This window comes from Mchenga conophoros, linkage group LG15 (genome assembly GCF_057382185.1).
Source record: "Mchenga conophoros isolate Kocher_MC1m ecotype Shallow Benthic linkage group LG15, M_conophoros_male_GT1.1, whole genome shotgun sequence".
NCBI classification, from domain to species: domain Eukaryota; kingdom Metazoa; phylum Chordata; class Actinopteri; order Cichliformes; family Cichlidae; genus Mchenga; species Mchenga conophoros.
Window position 1 is genome coordinate 18,315,221 of NC_140540.1, and position 23,150 is coordinate 18,338,370.

Here is a 23,150-nt window from a genome sequence, read left to right on the forward strand (position 1 = left end):
AAAAAACAGTGTGTCGCTCAGCTGGTGGATTTCACACTGACTGGTTCAGACTGGAGACAAATGGAAGGGTAAAATACAGGGAGACAAATGGTATCAAATTCAAATCTGTCAAGCCAGGGAATTATGAATTCATAGCATATCACCAGTGCACAAATAAGCCTTAAAACGGGGTAAACCAGAATCACCCGTCTTGTGCTGTCCACACTCTGCAAGTGTTTGCTTTGACAGAAAAAGTGAATAATTTTCTGTCCTACCCTTTTTGCTTTCATCACATCACATGATGCTGTGCAAGAGGATGAGAAAATAACTCATAATCACAGTTTACCATCATGCCCAATATTCATTTAGTGCCACAAAGAAAGTGCTTTCACAACTCAAATCAACAAGTTTTCCAGTGTGAGATCTTTAACAGTGACACATAAACACCATAAAACAGATTTGTTGGGATGGTGATGTGATTCATAATGTGTTAGTTAATGTCAATCATGATGATAATATAATTTTGAAGTACCTAATGGAAAATTGTATCCATACTGAGCATGCCTCATATTAAAGCTGATCTGTCCCTTTTACTATGCAGCATCTGATCTTGTTACAGGCAGCAATGTGCCCAGATTGGGTTGATATAAAGCACACCTGTAACTACACATCACACAGGCTGAGCAGGAACTTATTCGTATATTTCTATCATAATCGTGGATGTGTAATTATTCCAAAGATTTTTGTTCCTTTATTTTTTCCTCACTGTTTATCAGAACCAATCTTTTTCCCTAAAAGGCAATGGTATGGGAACTTCTGAGTATATGGTGTCACATCATACCCAAATTTAAATAGCAGTGCAATAAATGACCACATCTGAAAATTTTTGAGGTGTTGTTTAAACCCTGCTCTGTTGCCCCGTGGGTGATGTGGTTTAGTCGTTAACACTCACAACAAGAAGGTTTCTGGTTCATATCGGTGCAGAGTTTGCATGTTCTCCCAGTCACTGAGTGGATTTCCCACAGTCCAAAGACTTGCATGTTAATTGGTTAATTGGTGATTCGAAGCAGTTAAATTTCACAGAACAGGGCTCTGTATTAATGTAGTAGTAAATGTGGCTTGTAGTTTAATTTTTTTTTAAAGCAGTTAGTAAAACTAAAACATGGCAGCCCATTTCTGTGAGAATGTGCAAAAATCCTTCTTGCTTTAGTGCAGATTTTAGCCTTATACTGTAGTCATGTTGCTGGGTCTGTTTATTTGTGACCTGCAAAGACAACTTTCTATAGCAGAGTATAAACACTCCAATGCAAGCAACTGTACAGAGGGAACAGTTCAAATGGATGAGTGAAGGAAACCAAATGCAAGGCACAAGAGCTCACTGATCAACCAGTTTTATGTTGGTGAAAATGACATAAATCTTACATATCCAACAACAAAAAAATATCAACCCATCAACTCATTGGAGATTTCTTTTTTCTGAGGAAACATCATCATATTTTTGGAAGGATGGTGTTCATGCCTCCAATGGGGCTCAGAAGGAAACATTGGAAAATGTATTCCTAGAGCCATGAAACTCCTCAGGAAGACTGCAGTTTTTGGGATTTTTTTTGTTCGTTTGTTTGTTTCGTATAGCATCATAATGTAAATCTTTTTTTTTAACTCACAGTAAAAGACATAAATATATGGATTTTAAGGGTATGTTTTATGTAAAGCAGTATTACGAAATAGATGCAAAAGAAATGTTGAGAAAAAAAATTAAACTTTATCGCATTGTCACATGTGTATGTAGAAATCTACTAAGTATCCCATTAGTGCTCCATTAGATAACGACCTAATTAATCATTTTTATTTATTTAATTTCGTTGTTTTTTTTAATCACATATGATTACAAACATTTACAGTGAAAGAGATGAAAGTCAAGGTACAAAAAAAAATCTAACAATGCATAAGAGTTGCATAAGTGTCCAACAAGTAAACAATCTATTTGTGGTTCAGTGCTGTGTGTACGAAGATACACACCACACTCGTGTATTAAAGTTACCTGCTGCTTTTAACCTGCCCTATTATTATTATTATTATTATTATTATTATTATTATTATTATTATTATTATTATTATTATTATTATTATATAATGTTACAGCAGTGGACTCCATACAGGGGTTCCCCATTCAGAAAGCCTGTCTGAAGGTACGGAGGGCGGAGGGAGGGAGGGAGGGAGAGGGAGAGAGAGAGAGCGAGAGAGGGAGAGAGAGAGAGAGAGTTGAGGCATCCCTTCTTCACTTGGCTGCATTCGGTTTACCGACACCGGAGAAGCGACCATGCTGTGGAAACTAGTTGAGAATGTCAAGTATGAAGATATTTATGAGGTAACGTTACCGTCCAGCTGTTTGTGACTCGGGGGAAATAGACTAAATGAAGTTACTAGACATGCTTTTGGAGTTCATTTGTTGGATGCTGTTGAGTGAAGTGTTTTCCACGAGGCTTTAAGGCCTCGTATTCATGTTGCGATGACTGTGGATATGAATTGGAGAACCATTTGGCACATGACAGATTTATTCAGGCATAAAACGGATTAATTTGTGCTGAAATGATTTCAAGTTCTCACATTATTTTAAGCTGTGCTTGTCGCTGTGGTGCAGTGTTCAGTTTTGGGTACATAAGATATGTGACACTGCCTACATGAGGGCTGTAATCAGTCAGATTTTACTTTGGGCTTTGGGGTAAATTAATATTTAAAGCAATCTAAATATCTTTTTTAACATAATAAAAAAAATAATAAGGTGCAAGGACTATAAGCTCATTCCCAGGACCTCAACGTGACCCAGTAACTAATGAAAAGCTCATTTTGACATTTTTAAATTACAGCGAAAGACAAATAAGGTGGAGAACCGCTGTGTCAGAGCAGGGTGATGATGTGTAGCCTATGGAGTATGTAAATGACTTGGCTTTGATCCCAGAACAATCATTTAAAAAAAACGGTGAGGGGAAAGGAGAAAGAAAAAGTGAGAAATACGACGCGCGCGGGGGCGAAAACGCTGCCCCGGCTCGCGCTGAATGGGCTCGAGCACAAAGCAGACGAAGAAAGGGTATAGCTCGCGAGGCCCCTCGGCTGAGCCCGGTGGGAAGCCCTTGTCTCGTGCCACACATGGTTTTTCTCCCACGGCGCGAGGGAGGGGAGGCTATAATGTTGTTAAACAAGTCACCCAAGAGGGCAAAGAGGAGAGGCTGAACGGTCTACAATGCAAAGTTTAATCGCTGCTTCTGAGTTCACACGAGCCCCTCACGCGTCCTGCCTTGTCTCGGGTGTGCGTTTGTTTTCGGTTGGCAGCTGCAATATGACTTGAGCTGCCTTAAAATTTCAAGAGTGTGAGTGTGGTGGGGTGAAGTTGGGGTGAAAAGTCAGAGTAAAATCTGAAAGTGGCTAATGCGCTCTTTTGCGGTTACTGTGGGTTTGTGCGTCAGCTCAAAGTTCTTTTCTCTCTCTTTTTTTTTTTTTTTTTTTTTTTTTTTTTTGCTTTATTGGATGCATTTGCATTTCCGCTTTGTTTGGCGTTGACTAACCCGGCTGGAAGAGAACTTGAAAACCTGTTGTTAATCGTCTCATAGTCGACCCAACAAGGCCTGTTTTTATTGCCATATTGTCTTCTATTGGTTTCTTTAACGTAAAAAGTCTGTTTGCACAGAAATTATTTGCGCAAAAGTGTCTCCACTGGCAAGAAAGTGCGCTTTATTGCGTCAGCTTTTATATATAAAGGGGCCCCAGAGCGGTATTTTATGTGACAGAGGATTCCTCACGGGTCTGGATACCCTGTTCGTTTTCTCCTGCGAGAGAGAGTCCTCTTTCAATCTCCTGCTGTTCGCGCGTCGTTTCGGCTCTCCACGGAATTTCAACGTCACTCACGGTTGCGCGAAAGGCTTCACGCTCCATGTGTCGCCAGTCCCCTGCCTCGCGCACATTAATATTCCTGTAAGTCTCAGTCATGAATAACAATTACACCGTATACCGGGGGTAGAGGAGGGAGCTCGGTGCTCACACTCAGAGCGGTGGCAGCTCCGGGCGGAGGAAGGTTCTGAATGGTGTTGTAGATCGGGCCGTGCCTGCAGATACTCTTCATTCTTACCTGGGATGATTTTGGCTGTATCGGCCCTACACGCTCCGTCCTACACCGCTATTCTACCGTGAACCCGCTTGTGATACACCGGCAGAAGGTTTACAGATGTTAGTTCATCCTTACTCCACCGCGGTGAGTTTTCTTCAGAGTATTTCAGAATTCGTTTACGCAAACGGTAAACCCCGTAGATATGGCTGGCAGGTTTTTAGTTGTGAGACAGTTTAATTTAGGCTGTGACATTTTTTTCCTCCAGGCTCTTATGTGTTTTTGTTCAGGAGTTTCAGTGCCAGTTAGGCTTCTTTGGCTACATCACCAGAGGCAATTTGCAAAATGATCTTGGGCCTTCGTTTCTTTAAATTGTACTTCCAGTTCTACAACTGGTTCAATTTTTTCTGTTCTTTTCTGCATCCTGTTCAAGGACCGGCATGACGGTGTCTCGAGCCACAGCTCGCGGCTGTCCCAGCTGGGTTCAGTGTCGCATGCGGGACCCTACTCCAGCGCGCCACCGCTGTCTCACGCGCCTTCCTCGGACTTCCAGCCGCCGTACTTTCCTCCGCCGTACCAACCGCTCGCTCACTACCAGAGCCAGGATCCGTACTCCCACGTCAGCGACCCATACTCCCTGAACTCCCTGCACCAGAGCCAACAGGGAGCATGGGGAGCCCGTCAGCGGCAAGACCCCACGGGGGACCGGATGGAGAGCTCCGCTCTGCTGGCGCAGCCTCGGGCCTCGCTGCCCCAGCTATCCGGGTTGGACCCACGGCGGGACTACGGAGGTGTAAGACGGCCTGATGTGCTTCTTCACTCCGCTCACCCCGGACTGGAGCCTGGTATGGGAGACGGACTGCTACACGGGCTGCACGGTATGGAGGATATTCCGGTAAGTTAAAGGCACAGCTGAGATTTGCAGAGATTGAATGCACATATAACATAATTTCAGATTTTCCTGCTCCAATTATGTCATATAATTTTAAGAAATCATGTTTAAGAACAGGCAGACAATGGCAAATCCTCAGACTTGAACCATCGAGGAGAAAATTCGCCCTACTTTTATTCACAATTTATTGAATAGTTCATAGTTTGTAGATATAAACAACGTACATTATAACGGTGAATTTCCCCATTTCCCCTGACAACAAAAACACTTCAATTGAACTAAAACAGACACATTTACAACACCCAAAAATAAGCAATAAATAAAATGGAAACCAATTTTCACTGGAAGAAAAGAAAGGATATATGTTGACAGTTGTCTTGTTCATTGTCTACGCATGACTCTCGTGCCTTTAGAGTTAAGGTCAGTGAACTTGGGGCAGCTCCCTCAGGGCTGGATGCTCACAGCAGCTGTAGCCAAACGGATGGCTCAAAGCTTAAAAAAAGAAAAGAAAAAAAAAGACTTGAGATACCCAAGAAAGACTTTTTTTTTTTTTTTAAATCAAAAGAGAAACATGTGTTTGCAAATAAAGCATCATAAATCTGGCTTTAGGCAGTAAATTAAATGTTCCTCGCGGTTTATTTAAAATTTCATTTTAACATAGTTTAACACGTTAGACATAGTTTTCAAAGACGATAACAAATTACGCAGATTAAATGACATTAAATTATAACAAAGTAAAGAATATTTTTTACTTTCGTTTTTAACGCAATATGTATTATTATTATTATTATTATTATTATTATTATTATTACTTGCTGTTTATTTCCTTTCTTAGAGTCTTGCTTTGCTGCTAAAACGCTATAAATTCACAGAGCGAGATACTAAAGACTTAGTGAAAAAGGTTTATTGTAAAGCTGTGTAGGATTTTCATTTTCTACTCGTTTCCCCCCTCAGGGCACAGCCATCACGAATTGTTTGCCATTTAACCTCCACAATAGATTCTCATTTCGGGCTTTCCGTGTTTGTGTTTTGCATTTATTAACCCCCATATAAATTTGTTTTTGCATATTTGTTTCTTTGTATTTGGCTGTGACGCATTCGTGACAACACCCGGTCTATTTAACAATTTATTTGGCAAGATGATGAATGACACTGATGAATGATGGGGGTTTGAATGTGTGGGAATAGCTGCTTCTAACCACGTCGTGATGAATGAAAGCACTGCATTATGAGCTAGATTGGACCGATGTCTGAAAACAAATAGCTCAAACGTGTATTCCGCCCCCTCCTTTTGAAACCTTACATGAATATTATTTCTTTTTCTTCTTTTTCTTTTTTGTTTTTGCTGGACTGTGTGATTGAGGCTTGTCAGGTAAATCACTGGTTAACTTTGTGTACAACAGGGTTGAATGTTTTGCATTTATCTTCTCTCTTTTTTAAACAGACCGCTGATGACACCAACGGGACGAGCATCCTGGATCAATCAGTGATAAAGAAAGGTAGAAACACACATTCTCTCTTTAATACAAAGACACACATCTCTGTTCTCTGGGCAATGTGGCCTTACTTTAAAAAAATATATATATATAGTAATAATTGAAGAATATCACAGGTGGAAAGAGGAAATACGCGCGCTCTATTCTCAAGACAATTTATTTGGGTTTCTTCACTCCTGGGATATTTGGATAGGTTCTTATGAATTATAATGATTTATTGTATGGATATGTGTGTAACCTCCGGCCCAGTCCCTCGGGAAATGTCATGATCAGTATGGTTGTGACCTTAACTGGAAAAGGCGTTCTCGCCGAGTCTATTCATGGAGTTTCTCGTATTTTGGGGGCCGGGATGAGGAGTCTGAAGCCGAGGTAACGACCCTGGTATATTGACTATCAGGCAGTGTGTCGCTGACAGGCTGCCACGCTGCCGCTCTGATGATGTGCGGTGATTTAGTTACGGGATGTTGAGTGACTGAGCTCCCCGCGGGGCATTTAAGCCGCTGATGTAATAAATGGCATCGCTCACGGAGATCTCGTGAGCTCGTTTAGAGCTAATCTGCGGCATTATCCCCCGTGGAGCCATCAAAACCCCCTCGCACTGGCCCTTATATGCGCGCATCCACGAGGCAGGCTGGCTGGCGGTTTCCCCTTTACTTCACGACATTAACAAGAGCATTAGCGCGCGGGATGAAGAAGCATCCAGTGCTGCTGGTGGGTGTTAAACCGGCCGTGGAGAAAAGACAGGGAGGTGGTTAATGCGATTTGAGAACGTGAGCCAATCAACAATCGATAACGCTGTAATGAGAATGTCGCGCGACATTAAATAACAGCAAATGCCCGGCACGTGGGCGCTTCATTAGGCCAGGGCCGCCCCCTGCGCGCGTGGTCTCACTGAGCAAAGTTTGGCACAGAGGAGTGATGTAAAGATTTCAAACTTGTGCCCCCTGAATGTGAAAGCACGTTATGTAAGAAATCCACTCTAACCTTCCTCTTTCAGTCCCCATGCCACCCAAGAACGTGGGTTCCCTGATGCTCGGTAAGGACGGGCTGATCGGAGGAGTGACCGTGAACATAAACGAGGTGTTCTGCTCGGTACCAGGCCGCCTGTCGCTGCTCAGCTCCACTTCAAAGTATAAAGTGACCGTAGGTGAAGTGCAGAGGAGACTGTCCCCGCCCGAGTGCCTCAACGCCTCCTTGTTGGGGGGCGTGTTGAGAAGGTACGGATGTAGCCTTAAAGCATGTTGACGCACAACGTGGAGTTCAGGAATAACCTCTAGAAACTATGAGGAAAAAACTTGTGTGCATTTAATTTGCAGGAGCAGTTATTAATGAGACTATGAGAAGCATGAAAAGCTATGCCATATAGATTTTTTTAACATTAACTGGTAGACGAGATCAAGCTAAATAAATGTTGTCCAGAGCACATATTAAAATATTGTTTGTTAATTTGGAGCGATTTATGACATTTCGCCAACATGTGTGCGCCGTAAGTTTTACTTTAAATACAGTTCATATGCTTTCCTCCTTTTTTCTGCAGAGCAAAGTCTAAAAACGGTGGGAAATGCCTGAGAGAAAAGCTGGAGAAGATTGGACTGAATCTACCTGCTGGGAGACGCAAAGCTGCCAATGTCACACTACTAACATCACTCGTGGAAGGTAACCGACTCATTTTTTGGTGATAAAAGCCAAATCTTTTTTTTTATTTTATTTTTTTATTATTGTTTTCAAGAGTTTCAGGATTCCCCTTCTGCTTTCCCCTTACACCGCCACAACTCCCTGTAACTGGATTTCTGGCTATGAGCACAACTCAATATAGTGTCATTTATCAAAAAATATATAAGAAAAAAATAACTTTTTTTAAAAAAGTTTCTATCATGTGAAAACTCGAGAAAAAATATATGAATTGCAAAAATCTGGGATTATAAAAGTCATGCGTGAAAATGCGCCTTTATTCATAAAATGTCTGTTAAAATGTAGCCAGGGAAATATTCATTACCGATAGATGTGTTTGAGGCTGCTAAATTAACGGATTAAAGACTGGAGGTTGGGCCCATGCCTTTGGCTACACCAACATATAGACCGAGTGCCTGTGTCTTACTAAAAACAGGTAACGTGAATTTACTTTTTAAAGAAAGTATTTCTTTTGAGTGATGACGACTTACTTTTAAATATATAAACTGCACGAATGTTTTATTCGTGCCTGTACAGTATAACCCAAAATAAAGTGGATCATTTTGAATATTAATCAGCAAGTAAAAGGTACTAATGTTTAGTCTACATGATAAAACTAAAAAATAAAAAACTTAAAACAGTTTAAGTGTTTTTGAGTCAGCTGAGAGGACAGCTGTGGGAGGGTTCTGCCTAAAAAGATACGGCTTTTTGTCAGTGACGTTAATGAGTTAAAAAATGATCATATGAATAATTAAATGACACCTGACAATACTCATACTTTAATTGAAGCCAGTATCTCGTGAACCGAAAGATCTTGTTCGTTTGTATTTATACTTATATTTACAGTTGCAATATATAAGACATCTAATACCTTCCCCCACAGGTGAAGCGGTCCACCTGGCTCGGGATTTCGGTTACATCTGCGAGACGGAGTTTCCCACCAAAGCCGTGAGCGAGTACCTCAACCGCCAGCACGCGGACCCCAACGAGCTGCACACACGGAAAAACATGCTGCTGGCGACAAAGTGAGTTTGATGGAGCGTTTGATTAGATTCTGTTCTCTCATAGCCTTTATGGGTGTTTTCTCTCATACAGGATATAGACTGTCTGCACTGCATCATATAGAAGTGGATGGAGGATGATGATGGGATTGAAGTGCGAGAACGTAATGCTGAATTATAATTCAAATGGCTTTTTTAGTATTAGGACACATTCAGACACAGCAGGACATTGTTGAAAGTAAGGTGTCAGAAAGACTGGGCCCTAAACCACCTTGCAATACTTCAAGTCAGCAAAAAAACAAGGAGTAAAAATCCAACAAACAACAAAAGAGCAACAAGAGAAATAAAGTTAAATGTTTGGGTTTTTTAAAAGTCCAATATGTCTCAGATGCTTCTAATTCAGACTTCTTGTTGCAATTTAAATGTTTCAGATTTTTCCCATTAGACAAGGTTTACACATCATTACTGCCTTTTGGTAGCATTTCGGTTGTCCTTGTGTTTTGTTGTCCATTGAAATTGCATAACATTTACACATACATTCTGAATAGCACAGGGCAATCACTTTCTGCAAATAGGTACATTTAGGGAGAATTAAATTATTATGAAATTAAGGCCAGTCTCATTTCCTGAGGTCTTTATGGTCCATTTTAAGAAACCCAGAGGGTGTGAACCCCTGCTATACTCTGTGCCTTATCCTATAGTCCACTCTGCCTTAGTGGCATTTGGAGAGGAAATTGTGATATTTTTTTAATGAAACCCACTGAACTATATCTAACTTGTATTTAAATGGCTGACTGGGGGGAAAAAACTGCAATGCAGAAAAAACAGGGCAGTTAAAGTCAGGTCAAGTATTTGAGAAATGAGCTAAAATAAAGCCAAGAATCTAAACCAAAATTAACAAGACATCAGTTTTACCCTTTTTATCAGGACAAATTGTGCACACATTAGCTTCCTTACAAGCAGCTTTTTCACAGAATAATCTTGAGGTGAGGTGGGGCACTATTAACACAGCCTATAAACACAAACCCTGATGTTTCTATATCTGACCTCAGTTTCTGGTCTTAGAGATAATCTGTTTTATTTGCACTAATGTAAAGTTACTTGTACTGATATATTTTTTATTAATAATTAGGAGATCCTGGAATTTAATTAAGGCTCTTCTGAGTGCACATGGGCAAGATAGGTTTTTTTTTTCTAAATAAGTGTTGAAGATTTGAAATTAATTTATAAAAGTCCTCCACTCAGGAAGCTTATATTTTTAGCTTGCATAAGTGTTGTTGTCTGCTAGCCTGCATAAACCATCTGTCCGTCTATGTGTGTGTGAGTGTGTGTTTGTGTGGTGCTCAGTATGTACAATGTGTTTGGTGGTGGATGTCTGATGCTCAGATTGAAACCTGTTCCAATACTGTGCATCAGTGCTGCCTGTTAGAAATTCATTATTTAGCAGTGGAGTGTTTCAAGTCGTCAGAAAACAACAGCGAGAGCCTTGAGTGTAGCCCGGGGTGGCGGCTTCTCCTCTCTACTCCCCTAACCCCAGCTGGGCTCGGCCTGCACAGCCTGTCACTCATTTGCTGGAGCTCTGCCCTTAGGCCGCTTACAGGGTGTGTGCGCACGGGCTGTGCAAGTATGAATCTGTGAAAGGGGGGAGGAAGAGGGAGAAGGAGGTCTCTTGAATTTAAAATGTGAGCCTAAAACCAGGGGATGATTTAACAAGGAGAACTAGGTGAATAGGTTATTTTCTTTTACAGTTGCACTTGAAATCCAATGAAAAATTAAGATCCATGTTACTAACCACACATTCTTATATCTAAATATTAGTTATTCATTTAGAAAACTCTTAATCGGATGATTTTTGCATTATTTTCACTGAAGGGGTATGCATTTTCTCCATTATGGAAATATGCAATATTTGAAATTACCCTTGTTTCTCTGGGTTCTGCTATATCACTGTATTTCACATCCTCATAGATCAGAATGACTGATCTTTGAGAATGATTGAATTACATACAATTCAATTGTACTGAATTGTATGTAAATTCAATACATGCTTTAAGTGTCAAAAGTAGTTAGGAAGAAAATGTTTATCTTCTCTACAAAAATAGGGAAATGGGAATGGTAAAATGCTTGTAATATACATAAAAACACAAACACCCATGCTAGAACTGAACTCGTGCTCTCCCTGTGTCCAGGTGCAGGTGTTAATCACAGACTGCTTTTATGTTCATGCCTTGTTCATGAGAGTTAAACAGAGTTAAACAAGGCAAAACTGAAAGAAAATATGTAAGGGTTCACGAGGGGAGCACTGGGAAAAAAAAAGAAAGAGTTAAAAAAAAAAAAAGGTATAAGCAGGATTTTTTTCCCCTTAAGTCATAATACGGTTAATTTTTGTTCTGTTAAGTTTATTCATTGAACACAATCAAAAGGGAGTCGTCAGAGTGGTGGGTTTTTCTCTGTGAGGTCGTGAGGTCTTTAATATCTAACATTACTCTGTGACGTTTAGGTCATTCTGAGTGATGATAAGTAACCTTAGCCTTCATCCTCATACTATGGAAATATGTGAATTTAGCTTTTGAAAAATGTTCTCTGAGTCTAAACATTTAGTGACAAAAAACAAAACAAAACAAAAACTGTAAATTTCAATTTAGAGGGATATGATTACGCAACACTAATGATGGCTACTATCAATTTGTTCTAAATAAATAATACCTAATGGAATTTTAAAAACACACACACACACACACACACACACACACACACACACACACAATCATCTTCCTCTTCCAATGCGTTACATTTTAAAATAAGCTTCAATTTTTCAAATTATAAAATGAGCTGTTTTATGTATTCTTTCCTTTCTGGAAAGGTGGGTAGAGCTGTGCCGCCTTTAGGACCTGCTAAAGAATTTCATTAGTCTGGGTTTTGGAACTGTTCTGAATAATTTTGGGGGTCTTTTCCAAGTTCGCATCTATACAGTTTGCTTTGCATTATTTCAGCCGTCTACTAAACTGCTGAAAACTTAATGCAGCCTACTCGGTGCACAGCGCTCTATTCTGCAAGCAGTTTTAGTTTGAGTGGTATTGCTTTCATTTTAGGGAAGTCTAAAACTAACATTGCAGTTTAGCATTCATGCCTCCAACATTACTGTCTTTGAGCTGTGTTTCAACAGGGAAGTGGTTGTCCCACTTTTTTTTTTGATGTGCCCCCTTCAAAAGCTGGGGGGGGGGGGGGGATCACACTCTACACCCCACACTTTTAAAAATAAAAAATGATCCAACTTGAATTTTAGTTTGATAAAACACTGCACAATTGTGTCAGCAAACTCAACAATGAAATTAGTTTCATACCATTCCCCCCCCCCCCCCCCCCCCTCCTTGCCCCACCTGCTGTGGTTTTATGACCCACAGTTTGAGAACCACAGCTGCAGGGCATGATTTTCCAAAAATGTGAAAGTCAAACCAGCATGGAGATTTGAGTCAATTTGTTTCTTTTTGCAAACACTGAACTGTGAAATAGCAACATGTGATTCCAGCATATGAACTGATTGTATTCACTGCGGTTTCCAGAAGAGCTGGAGGAAAGTCTGCAATCAATGCAACAAAATTCCCTCACTGTCACTGAGAAAGCTCTCAGTCTGCTCTTGGGGGACATTTAGTTACATTTTGCAATTAGGCATGCCTGCACAATTTACATCTGGAATGGGACTCAGAAAGTCTTAAGTACTGTAGGATCAGGTAAAGTGTTAGTTACTTTATAAAGTTCTAGTGTTAAAAATGCCTACAAAGAATTTCAATAATCAAAATTCAAATCTAATTATGTGCAGCTAATGTTTTGGGGCCCCAAGGAAGTCTTGGGCTCTGAGGGATGTTCTTTATTGTGCCTGTGTGGTAATTTTCGAATATTGGCTTTTAGAGATTTTTAATATGATGTTGTCTGCTCTGCATTTTGTGTCAGCTTTGTCATTAATAACCTTCTTGAGGAAATCCTGAATAAATCATCAGTGTTTTGTTTTAATGACAGCAAACTGGCAGTTATTTGTCATATATCAGCTTTCCAAAAACCCTTTTGGGGAAAGCCTAAGATGATGCAGAGCTCCCTCCTGACGTCTTGTTGTGTCTTCTCTCCTGCAGACAGCTGTGTAAGGAGTTCACAGACCTGCTGGCCCAGGACAGGACTCCCCTGGGCAACTCAAGGCCCACCCCCATCCTGGAGCCTGGCATCCAGAGCTGCCTCTCCCACTTCTCCTTAATCACGCATGGTTTTGGTTCGCCCGCCATCTGCGCTGCACTCACCGCCCTGCAGAACTACCTCACCGAGGCTCTCAAAGGACTCGACAAGATGTTTCTCAACAACCCTCCCAACAACCGGCACGGGGATGCTGGCAAGACCGGCGACAAAGAGGAGAAGCAGCGGAAATGAAGCAGGAGAAGGAGGGGAGTGATGATCGAGAGCTGAGAAGGAGGCAGACACACAGACAGAGGCGTTACACCGTTACTTCTAGCTTTACACCCCTGCGACTGACCTGCCACGCACGGGGCTGAGGTGGAGGAGGAAGGGGAAGGCTCGGCAGAGAGAAAAAGGCAGAGGAAGACACCCGTGGGCCAGAGTGTCAGAGAGCACAGAGGGATTTTTCATCTGTGTTACGTTCTTTTCATTCCCCTGAGGACATGGTGGTTACTGTGTTACATTCATTTCGCTCCCCCTGCCTGCATCCTGTGAGACTGAGATGCTGTGAGCAGCCAACAAACAACATTGTGTCTGTGTGCCTGAGTGAGTGTGTGCTTGTCTGTGTGTGTGTGTTTGTCTTCACACAGAAAAAGCATTGTGAGATTGGGTGATGAGCAATCTATATGTGAAACAGGGTTGTCTGGTTATTTAACACAAGAGGAAGGAGAGGAGGAGAGGTGTTAATTTATGTGTGTAAATATTTATTTATATTAATTTAAATGGATGGTTGTGTAAATAGGTGCGCCAGCTATTTTGGAGTAGGCCTATTAATCTGTGATTTGACCTTTGTGAGCCGTTTGGGGGACAGGACTCATCCAGTGTTTTTCTGTTCTTATAGAGCTGTTGTCATGGTGCTGATGATGGGTAGACATGCTTCTAATTGTCCAGTGATTTCATTTCTATCATATTGATAATAAACCATGTGTTTTATTATGCGAGGTGTGCAGCCTGCGCCTTTTCTCCAGGGAAATTTCAAAGCAGAGTCTCAGTAAAGGCTGGGGTTCAACTTGTATTCATTTGTGTCATGAAATATTGAAGAAGAGCAGCTTTCTGGAAGAAAATTCAACTTTCTGAATGACCGGAAGTGGATTGATGCCAGGATTTTAACACTGTTGTTCAATGTGTAATAAGTCAGGTTCACAGGTCAGGCATCTTTGGGTGTAGGAAGAAAAAAAGACTGATATCCGCTAAATGGCGGCCAATGAAAACACCGAACCACTCAAATAAATGACTGGCTACACTGACAAATTGTATTCCAAATTTTAGAGATACATTAGCATCAAGTTTCTCCGTCTTCTTCCCTTCAGTTTTGTGTTTAGTGTTTTGTTCACTCTAAAAGGATAACACAACAAAACTCACTACCTTAGAGATTATCGATTGGTACTGATTTAGCTATGGCAATGGTAAAATGGTAAATGGCCTGTATTTATATAGCGCTTTACTAGTCCCTAAGGACCCCAAAGCGCTTTACATATCCAGTCATCCACCCATTCACACACACATTCACACACTGGTGATGGCAAGCTACACTGGGAAGTTTCGGACCTTATCTATAACAAGAGATACGCGTGCCAATCATATTGAATACATTCCTTAAAAACAGTTGAATGGAACACGACTCTGCTAACATCTGTTTTTAACTTTTTTTTTTACTATAGGATTAAACTGAAAATATGGAAATCTGGGCCAACAAAGGAGACAAAGGAACTTTACAATGCAATTCCCTCAAAAATTAGAGACAAATCAATTCACAGCTTTCACCATCTTCAGAGGAGAAATAAACACAACTTTTTACAAGAGCAAAACGCCAAAAGACCAGCATTATTGTTGCAGTTGTGAGGTAATTTAAGAGCTTCAAGTAGATTCCAGAACAGAAAAGCCCTTACTCTAGGACCAAGATAAGCAGTTAAGGTTAAGGTGTGTTAGGCCCTAAAGGTCCCCTGACCACATTTAAACTATGTTTTCTCCCATTTAAATATTACAGATTTAAATTGCAAAGGGGTATGACACTACATGTATTTCTCTTAGTATCTTTATCTTTCTGCCAGGAATAAAACGAGAAAACTGTTGGACTTACGGATATTTAAAGGCGCAACTTTTGCAACTGCAAATAAAAAAGTCAGCACATAAATTCAAAAAGAGGGATGGAGCCACTTTAATCCTAATTAACCAGGTATTAAAACGGCCTGTGAGTGCATAACTGCAAGTTAATTGTTTGCTGTTTGGTTACACCATCTGGAGTTGTAATGCTAATTGAGGAGGGCAGGTTTTATTTCTTTAATGAACTACATATACTCCCAGAAACTGCTGATTATTGATTGTTTTGTGGTCATGAATATTATATACCCTTAAAGTATCATTCTTATTATTATTATTCATGCTGTTATTGCTGTTTTATTATTCTATAAGTAATAGCCTTGCGAGGTTTAAAATGTCCATAAATTGCAACAAGGTCTGAAAACACCCCCGCGCGCACGCACATGCACGCACCATGATGGATACTGTCTTATTCCAGGGAGATAATTGGCTGTATTTTCCAGCCAGTGAGGCCTTTTTTCAGAGAGAGGCTTCTCTCTCACACGCGCACATGGGGAACAGAATCGTGCCTCGCGGGCTCGCTTCTCTTCTGCGGTGGGGATCTACCGCCGGTGTGCTAATGACGAGTGAGCGCGAGACGCGCAGCGAAAAGCAGAAAGGGCCACAGAAAGAAAGCTAATGAGAAAAAGAGACAGTGGAAGGAAGAAAATAAGGCAAGAGAGAGAAGAGAGGGAGCCCGCGGGCTCACTGTGACCCGTAGAGTGGAACGCTGCGTGACGCAGGTGCAGAGTTCAGCACCCGCATGTCCGCGAGCGATTCCCGTTCAACAAAGGCAGGAAGCTGCTGAGCATCAGTGGCCACAAGAACGGCAGGTCCGCTGGAAAAACAAACAAACAAGCCAAAAACAACAAAACAACAAACGCGAGGAGAAACTTGGCTTTTAAACAAATTAGCTCAGACCGCACGATAAGTGTGACAGCGTCGATTTAAATAATAATTAAAGGCACTCGATATAAAATAGTTTAATTGAAATTTTAATGTCACCCTACATTGCACCGTTAATCAAAAACGATAGACTGTGTTTCGAATGATTCGCAGCAGATGGTTCACTGTATGTCCTACGGTTTTAAGGACCTATATCTGAAAACAAAAAGTATTGCTGAATTAATTTATAAGAAACAGGATTAAACACGATTGCACTGGACAAAGGTGTGACAAGTGCAGCACTGGTGCTGAAAAAATAATCTAAACAGCATAAAGACATGGCAATAAAGTAAAATGACATACAGAAGAAAACTGTGCATGAAATGTGACTGTTTTATAGTGATAATTAACCCTGGATTTCTCTCCTTAGAACATTACTTCAGGGTTTTTTTTTTTTCCATTGCCTACAAAGTTGGTTCTGTATATGGGACCTTGCTTCTCTTGCTTTAGTTCAGCCTCTTCCTGTGGAGTTACTTTGCATTTTTCTTTTGTCATATTTTCTCAGGAGTTTCCTGCACACCAATCAAAGATTGGTGTTAAAAAATATTTTTTAAAAAGGCATAAAGAAACAGATCAAATGTGTAGAATACGCAAAGAGAACTGAGAAGCCGCCATTAATTAGAAATGTTTATAAGATTAATAGAACTTGAGGTTAAGATTTATGTTTTGACATAACTGTGAGGATATCATTTTCAAAAAGTAATGGTATAGGATCAGTGCACTGTAAAAGTCTCAGAAAATAAGCTGACACATAGCTGTACATGTGTCTAACTGACATTTCTTAGATTTTTAATTCTTTCCCAACATTGTTTTTAATGTTATTTCTTTTTAATTAGTTATCACAGATGTGAAACAGTTTAAAGACGTACTAAAAATCATCACCAGATAGAGTTTGTAGTAGTTTATGAGGTTTGTGTTGTGTTTTGTTTATCTTTAAAAGGTTACATGAAATCTGACCAACCTGGAGACAAAGTGTGTAATGATGTCCAAAAATAAGTGTAAGCTATAACATTAGATGTGTGTTTTAGTCACATCTGTTACTGCTAACAAATATTTGAACAGTCTGTATGTTCCCCTCACATAATTCTGCAGACATCCATTTTAAAATACCTCATGAATCCATGTGTAACATGATTAATATACAATTAAACTGAAAATGTATTTTTTAAAAAGAGCCAGGTTTACAGAGGAGACAGAATAATGTTCTAACGTGTCCCAGTCAGCCTCCCATATTCAAATAACAAGACACTAAACAATTCAATTTTCCCAATATTTTCACACAAGAAATAATTTCAGCTTCTAAAATAACTGAGCACCAGCATTATTGAAGTGTTTACAATATTGTTGTGATATTGTAGAAGAAATTTAAGGTGCTAACCTAAGGTCCAAGACAAAAAAGTTGGACGGGACAAACAGTTAAGACTGAGGTGTGTTAGCCCCTGAAGGTCCCCGAGCCACATTTCCATTAACACTCATTAAATTCATTAAATATCATAGGTGTAAATTGCAAAATGCATTTCTTTGTTTGTTTCTTTTTTGTGCAGTTCTGCATAATTCTGTGATCACTTCTCAGTGCATGGAGGGTTCTCGAGCTGCTGAGCGTTTAAAACTGCAAATAACCATCCAGGAGCTCGATACAATATAAATCACTTGTGTCTGATGAATTGGTGATAATGATAAGCAAAATTTATTTTTATGAAAGTGTCAGAGGTAGTTACTCGACTAGGGGGAGGTAATCCAGTTACGAACAGGGACTGAGATTATGAAGACAATGAGAACATTTGATAGATGCAAGTATGAGAGCAGCGCTGACAGTCCTTTCTATATGCAGTTATGTCTGCATCTGGCTGCATCTGCCTGTCTGTCATTTAGCCAGGAAGTGAGCGAGGATGCCCCCATCAGCAAAGCCCCTCGGCGTTCTGTCACGCAATGGGCTGTAAAAATGCTTATCCAACACACACACACGCGCGCACACACACACGCACGCTCAGGTTATCCAGCATGCAGACAGCCGAGTGCCGGTCGGGAGTAATTCCTGCTCGGGGCGCTGTGCTCCAGGCAAGGCAGGCGCGTGCTGGATATTTCATTATTCATTAATTTACTGTTTAACAAATCCTGTCATTACTGAGTCCGAGCTGAGTTCACCCACACACACGCACACATACACAAAACACACACTTGCAGCAGCAGGGGTGTCAGGCGTGGCAAATCTGCCTGTTTGATCCCAGCCTTCTCAACAAACGGGGAGAGAGCCATGAATAATAAGAAACGCGAAGCCTCGCCGGAACGAGGGAGCGTGACACTGTCTCACAAAAAGCCCTTTAGCATGGAGCAAAGCTCCGCCGGGGCCTCACCCAGGGCCCAGGGTTCATCATATGAAAAGACAAAACAAACAGTTGGCACAGCCATGATCGATATGAAAGGCAAAGCTCCCACACACACAAAGGGCAAAAGTGAATTAGTCATGTTTGACAAAAGATGCCGCACTGTTTCCTTTCTGCACATGGAGGAGTCTAGCATGGCTGCTGTTTACTGTTTTCAACACTCACTCCACTAATGGGATAAGGATTAAAGCAGGGAATGTGTTTTTGGCTGAAGTCCCTACGAAAACAAAGAGGTATCTTCTCAAGCTTCCCATGAAACAGTTGAACACAGGCAGAATGATGAACTCATGCGCTAGAATAATGACTTTTACTTTCCCTTTTCAGTCTAGTTCACTTAATTAATTAACGGAGGAAACCTCCAGGCTACAAATATTCATTATTTCACAGGAAGGAAAACATGTATCATAAATATTCTAATGATATATTTGTGTTGTAGAATTAAATTTTAGTCTAAATAACTCAGTAACTAAACTCATCGTGTCAGATAGTATGCTTTGCGGCTGGAGAAGGTGGAGAAAGGTGACAGACTTTTGGCAGTGAGTGCCACAGCGAAGGGATCAGACTCATGTTCGAAGGAGAAAAGATTGTATTTCTCAATCTGCTGCCCTCAAGTACGCTGCCGTCTGTGGGTGGCCATAGACTTGATGTCATTAACATGTGACATATGTAGAGCTGACTGGGAGTGGCTGGAGGCCAGTGTTTGTCTTCACCGCTGTTGTATCTGCAGGGCCAAGTAAGCAGAGTCTGGGCTTTGTCAGCACTCAAGCAGCCAGCCATCCAGGCCACTGTCTGCTGCTGTTGATAGTGAACACATTTATCAGTATGCATGACGGACAGCGGGCATGAATGTGTGTTTGCTGGTAGCTCAGGGCAGAAGTGGAGGGTAAGAGGGGGGAGGTCTGGCTGGTCGTTCCATCGGGGTGGGGGGTGGGGGGGATCCTGGTTGGGCAGGGACACGGGCAGTCCGGGTCCCTTAAGGTTGGACTGAAGATGCTGAGTTGAAGTGACACAGCTGCTGCTGTTGCTGCTGAGGCAAGGCTGCCTCTCCAGACGGGTCAAGGTTACTCAGAGGAGAATACACTTCTGGAATATAGCTTGATGCACTCACTAACACAGAGACACCCACATACTAACACAAGAATATGAAGCAACGCTTCCTCTAAGCTAATATTTCGTGGGCAGGTACATCTAGTTACTTGTTTGTATTTCTATAGTAAACTTTTATATCATTTTTCACTGTAAATTTGCTAAGAAGCTAGTCAGAAATAACTGCAGCTTTTTGGCCAGTCCCAGCCTCGAACAATAGATGTATTCTCCAAGTCTAAGAAGAAAAGCCAACAAAGAAGGGCCTTAAACTGGCACTCTTTTTAATTTCCCAGCAGGAGGTGGTTCCTCTGCTTGCAAAAAGAGTTGTGATTCTATAGAAGTCAATGGGAAAACAGCCCTCAGCTTTGTTCTGTGATACGAGAGCACACTTCACAATGACTTTATGGACTTGACAGCTAATTTCCAGTTATATTCAACAATACGTGAAGACATTTATGTAAATTATGGTATATTAGAGTCAAAAGGGAGGATAATCTGGGGCTGTTGGTAATCACAACCAGTACCAGTCCTGCTGTTGTCATGTCTTCCCTTGTGGCTGAAGATGTGGCAGTATCGAGATATTCCAAAATAAATGGACTCCGTTACAGCACCATTTTGATTTCAGGAATACATTGAGTAGCAGGTTGTCACGTAAGGGTGACAGGCAGAGAGAGGACCAAAACTGCAGACAGGCTTAACTCAACTCAAACAGCTTTATTGGTGAAGCTCGGGAAAGAAATACAAAACAACAATAAGCATTGGCTAAACTGAAAACTTACTGCTTACATAACTGAGCACACAGTGCGCACACGAAAACACAAGGAGGGAATGATGATGACGTGACGAAAAACAGGGGAAACCGAGGACTTAAACAGAAATCAGGGATATCATGGAAATAGACACAACTGGGGAAAAGAAGGAGCAGGTGAACAGAATCATTCAATGGAAGAAAGCAAATCTGAACACAACACCCACAGGAAACGAGACTATCAAAATAAAAGAGGAAGACTAAGACACATGAACTTGACAGGTCAAAGTAAACACAAAGACAAAACTGACTAAACAGGGGAGATGTCACAGAAAAATAGACTAGGCATGGGGAACAGTAAAGACCAGATCAGAATGAAAACATAACCTACGCAAAGGTAATATCCAACCTGAAAACTACAACGTCAAACTGAAAACTGGGTACAAAACCTGGGATCATGACACGGGTTTATACCTTTACCACTACTAGTTGCTTCACACAGACATTTATAGCCCTACTTTCCAAACCATAACTAGATGCTGAAACGTGTGTATGCTAGCATTTTGTTAGTAAAACTGTCTTACTCAGATAAAATAAACCTGGTGTGTATGGGATTTAATGTGCACTGTTTCTATAGCCTGTGTTCATCATGGTTGTTACATTTCTAGTTGATAGACTGACAACTGATGAGTCTGCAGCATGCAAGTCCAAAAAGTCCACAAAAAAGGGTCTCATTTTGCACTTATTTTGCTTACTAATCTTGCATTTGGCTATTGGCTTCAATACAAAGCTGGAGCCATGAGACTGTTAGCTTAGCATGAATGCTAGCAAAAGGATAAACAGCTAGTCTGCCATAATCAGTGATTTTAAAAAACTTGCCAAAAGTAAATAAGACAAAAACAGAGCTAAGATAAAATAAGGCAGGGGTGGGGCTAAACTTAAATACAATCCATTAAGTTCAGTTGCAGTGAAAGTGTAATACTTTTAAAGGCTCTAAAGCAAAACACTGTGTAAAATAATCAGATAATTATTTTGTCTTCTGTCATGAAAATATAAGATGAAGCAGAGAATTACAGCATTCATTTTACAAACTAATCTACCATTATGCATGTATTTGTTTGGCAAATGGAGCATCTGATTGGATATCAATCACCATACTGTGAAAGTTGAGCATTCTTCATTTGTTGGAATTTTAGAATAGACAAAATATTTAAATTCAGCACTGAAGACAGACTCATCTTCAGTCTCAGCAGCTAATATTAGTTTGTTTTTGCCATGAGGGCAATGACCTTTTTCTGACCCTAACTGAACAGTGTTCGGTGGCTTGATGTAACAACCCTGTTACCATCACTATTTGCCATGGACATAATCTCTCCCAGTCAAACACTTGTTTGTTTCAGCTATTGTCATTATTATTTCATTATCCAACGAATAGGTAGTACTGCAAATTTTGGTGTTGATTGGTACCAAGTAAATACAGGACCAGTACTGCCAATACCAGTAATGATACGGATATTTTAACTTATAAAGGCAGCTTATGTAGAAGACAGCAGTGTGTCATGATCTATGAGGTGAAGCATTATCAATTTGCAAATTCTGAACACATTTTAATGATCACTAAATCACTGTGATTTTTACCTTCCACAATAATTAGTTAACACAGTAAAACACAGCTTTTCATGTATTTTAAAAGTGCATTTTTTTTTTAAATGTACCTGCCTCTAAAGTACTCTGGGTCCATTTCTGTTGTGTACATGTACTATGAGGTTGTGTAAAAAATAGACATTTTCAGATATTTTAATTGTACATTCATATTTTTTTCATTTCCCCCAAAAACAAATACTTGAATTGAATAAAACAAAAAAGTTTGACAAATTTCAGAGGGCTACATACTGAATGTAGAGGATAGTTGAAGGATATCAGTCATCTTACCACAGGCTGCGATAACATCATATTCATTGAAGTTGAAGTTGTTGATGTTTTTAACTGGAAAAAAATGCCTGTAAAATCTACTAATGGTAGATGGATGTGTCTTAATCTAAAACAATTAAGGCGTCACAGGAATATGGAAAGAATATGCAGTTTAGAAAAATCAAAGGCATCACAGTGGATCTGTCAGAGTTGAGGATTACTGCAGTAGATGTACATCACCTCGACATAACTTGAGCTTGTGTGTGCATTATTACCTCCCCATTTACCCTCCCCCACCGAAAGACACACAGTCCCCTGGTAGCCAGTTATTAGTTATTAGCTGTTGGAGGTATGCTGGGGTCATACCACTTACAGAAATTTCAACAGGGGGGCAGGACCTCATTTTCAAAAGGAGAAAATAGGAGAAAAGACATGAGACAAGATATTGATCACAGATACAGATTTCAGTGAAGAGGAAGGAAATTAATACTTCGAAACCTGTCAGTTCATCTGTCTTCTTAACTGCTGAACTGCCAATCTGGGGACATGTGGGGGGTTGTTCTGAATTCTTCCAATGTAAAACTCGATGGTATGCACTGTATGAATATAACATTCATACATTCAGACAGCAATTAAAA

General features: G+C 40.5%; 1 protein-coding gene across 2 annotated transcripts; it reads left to right on the forward strand.

Annotated features, from left to right (window-relative positions):
- Positions 1-2,285: 2,285 nt before the first annotated feature.
- On the forward strand, positions 2,286-15,319 carry tfap2b (transcription factor AP-2 beta). 2 transcript variants are annotated; one of them, XM_085247123.1, is made up of 7 exons: positions 2,286-2,347; positions 4,512-4,973; positions 6,415-6,469; positions 7,464-7,683; positions 8,004-8,122; positions 9,021-9,162; positions 13,266-15,319. In XM_085247123.1, the coding sequence occupies exons 1-7, from the start codon at positions 2,300-2,302 to the stop codon at positions 13,552-13,554; spliced, it is 1,335 nt and encodes a 444-aa protein (XP_085103249.1). In that variant the 5' UTR covers positions 2,286-2,299; the 3' UTR covers positions 13,555-15,319. The 2 variants fall into 2 exon arrangements, with proteins under 2 accessions (XP_085103249.1, XP_085103250.1); XM_085247124.1 differs by lacking the exon at positions 2,286-2,347 and adding an exon at positions 4,119-4,225.
- The last annotated feature ends 7,831 nt before the right edge of the window (positions 15,320-23,150 follow it).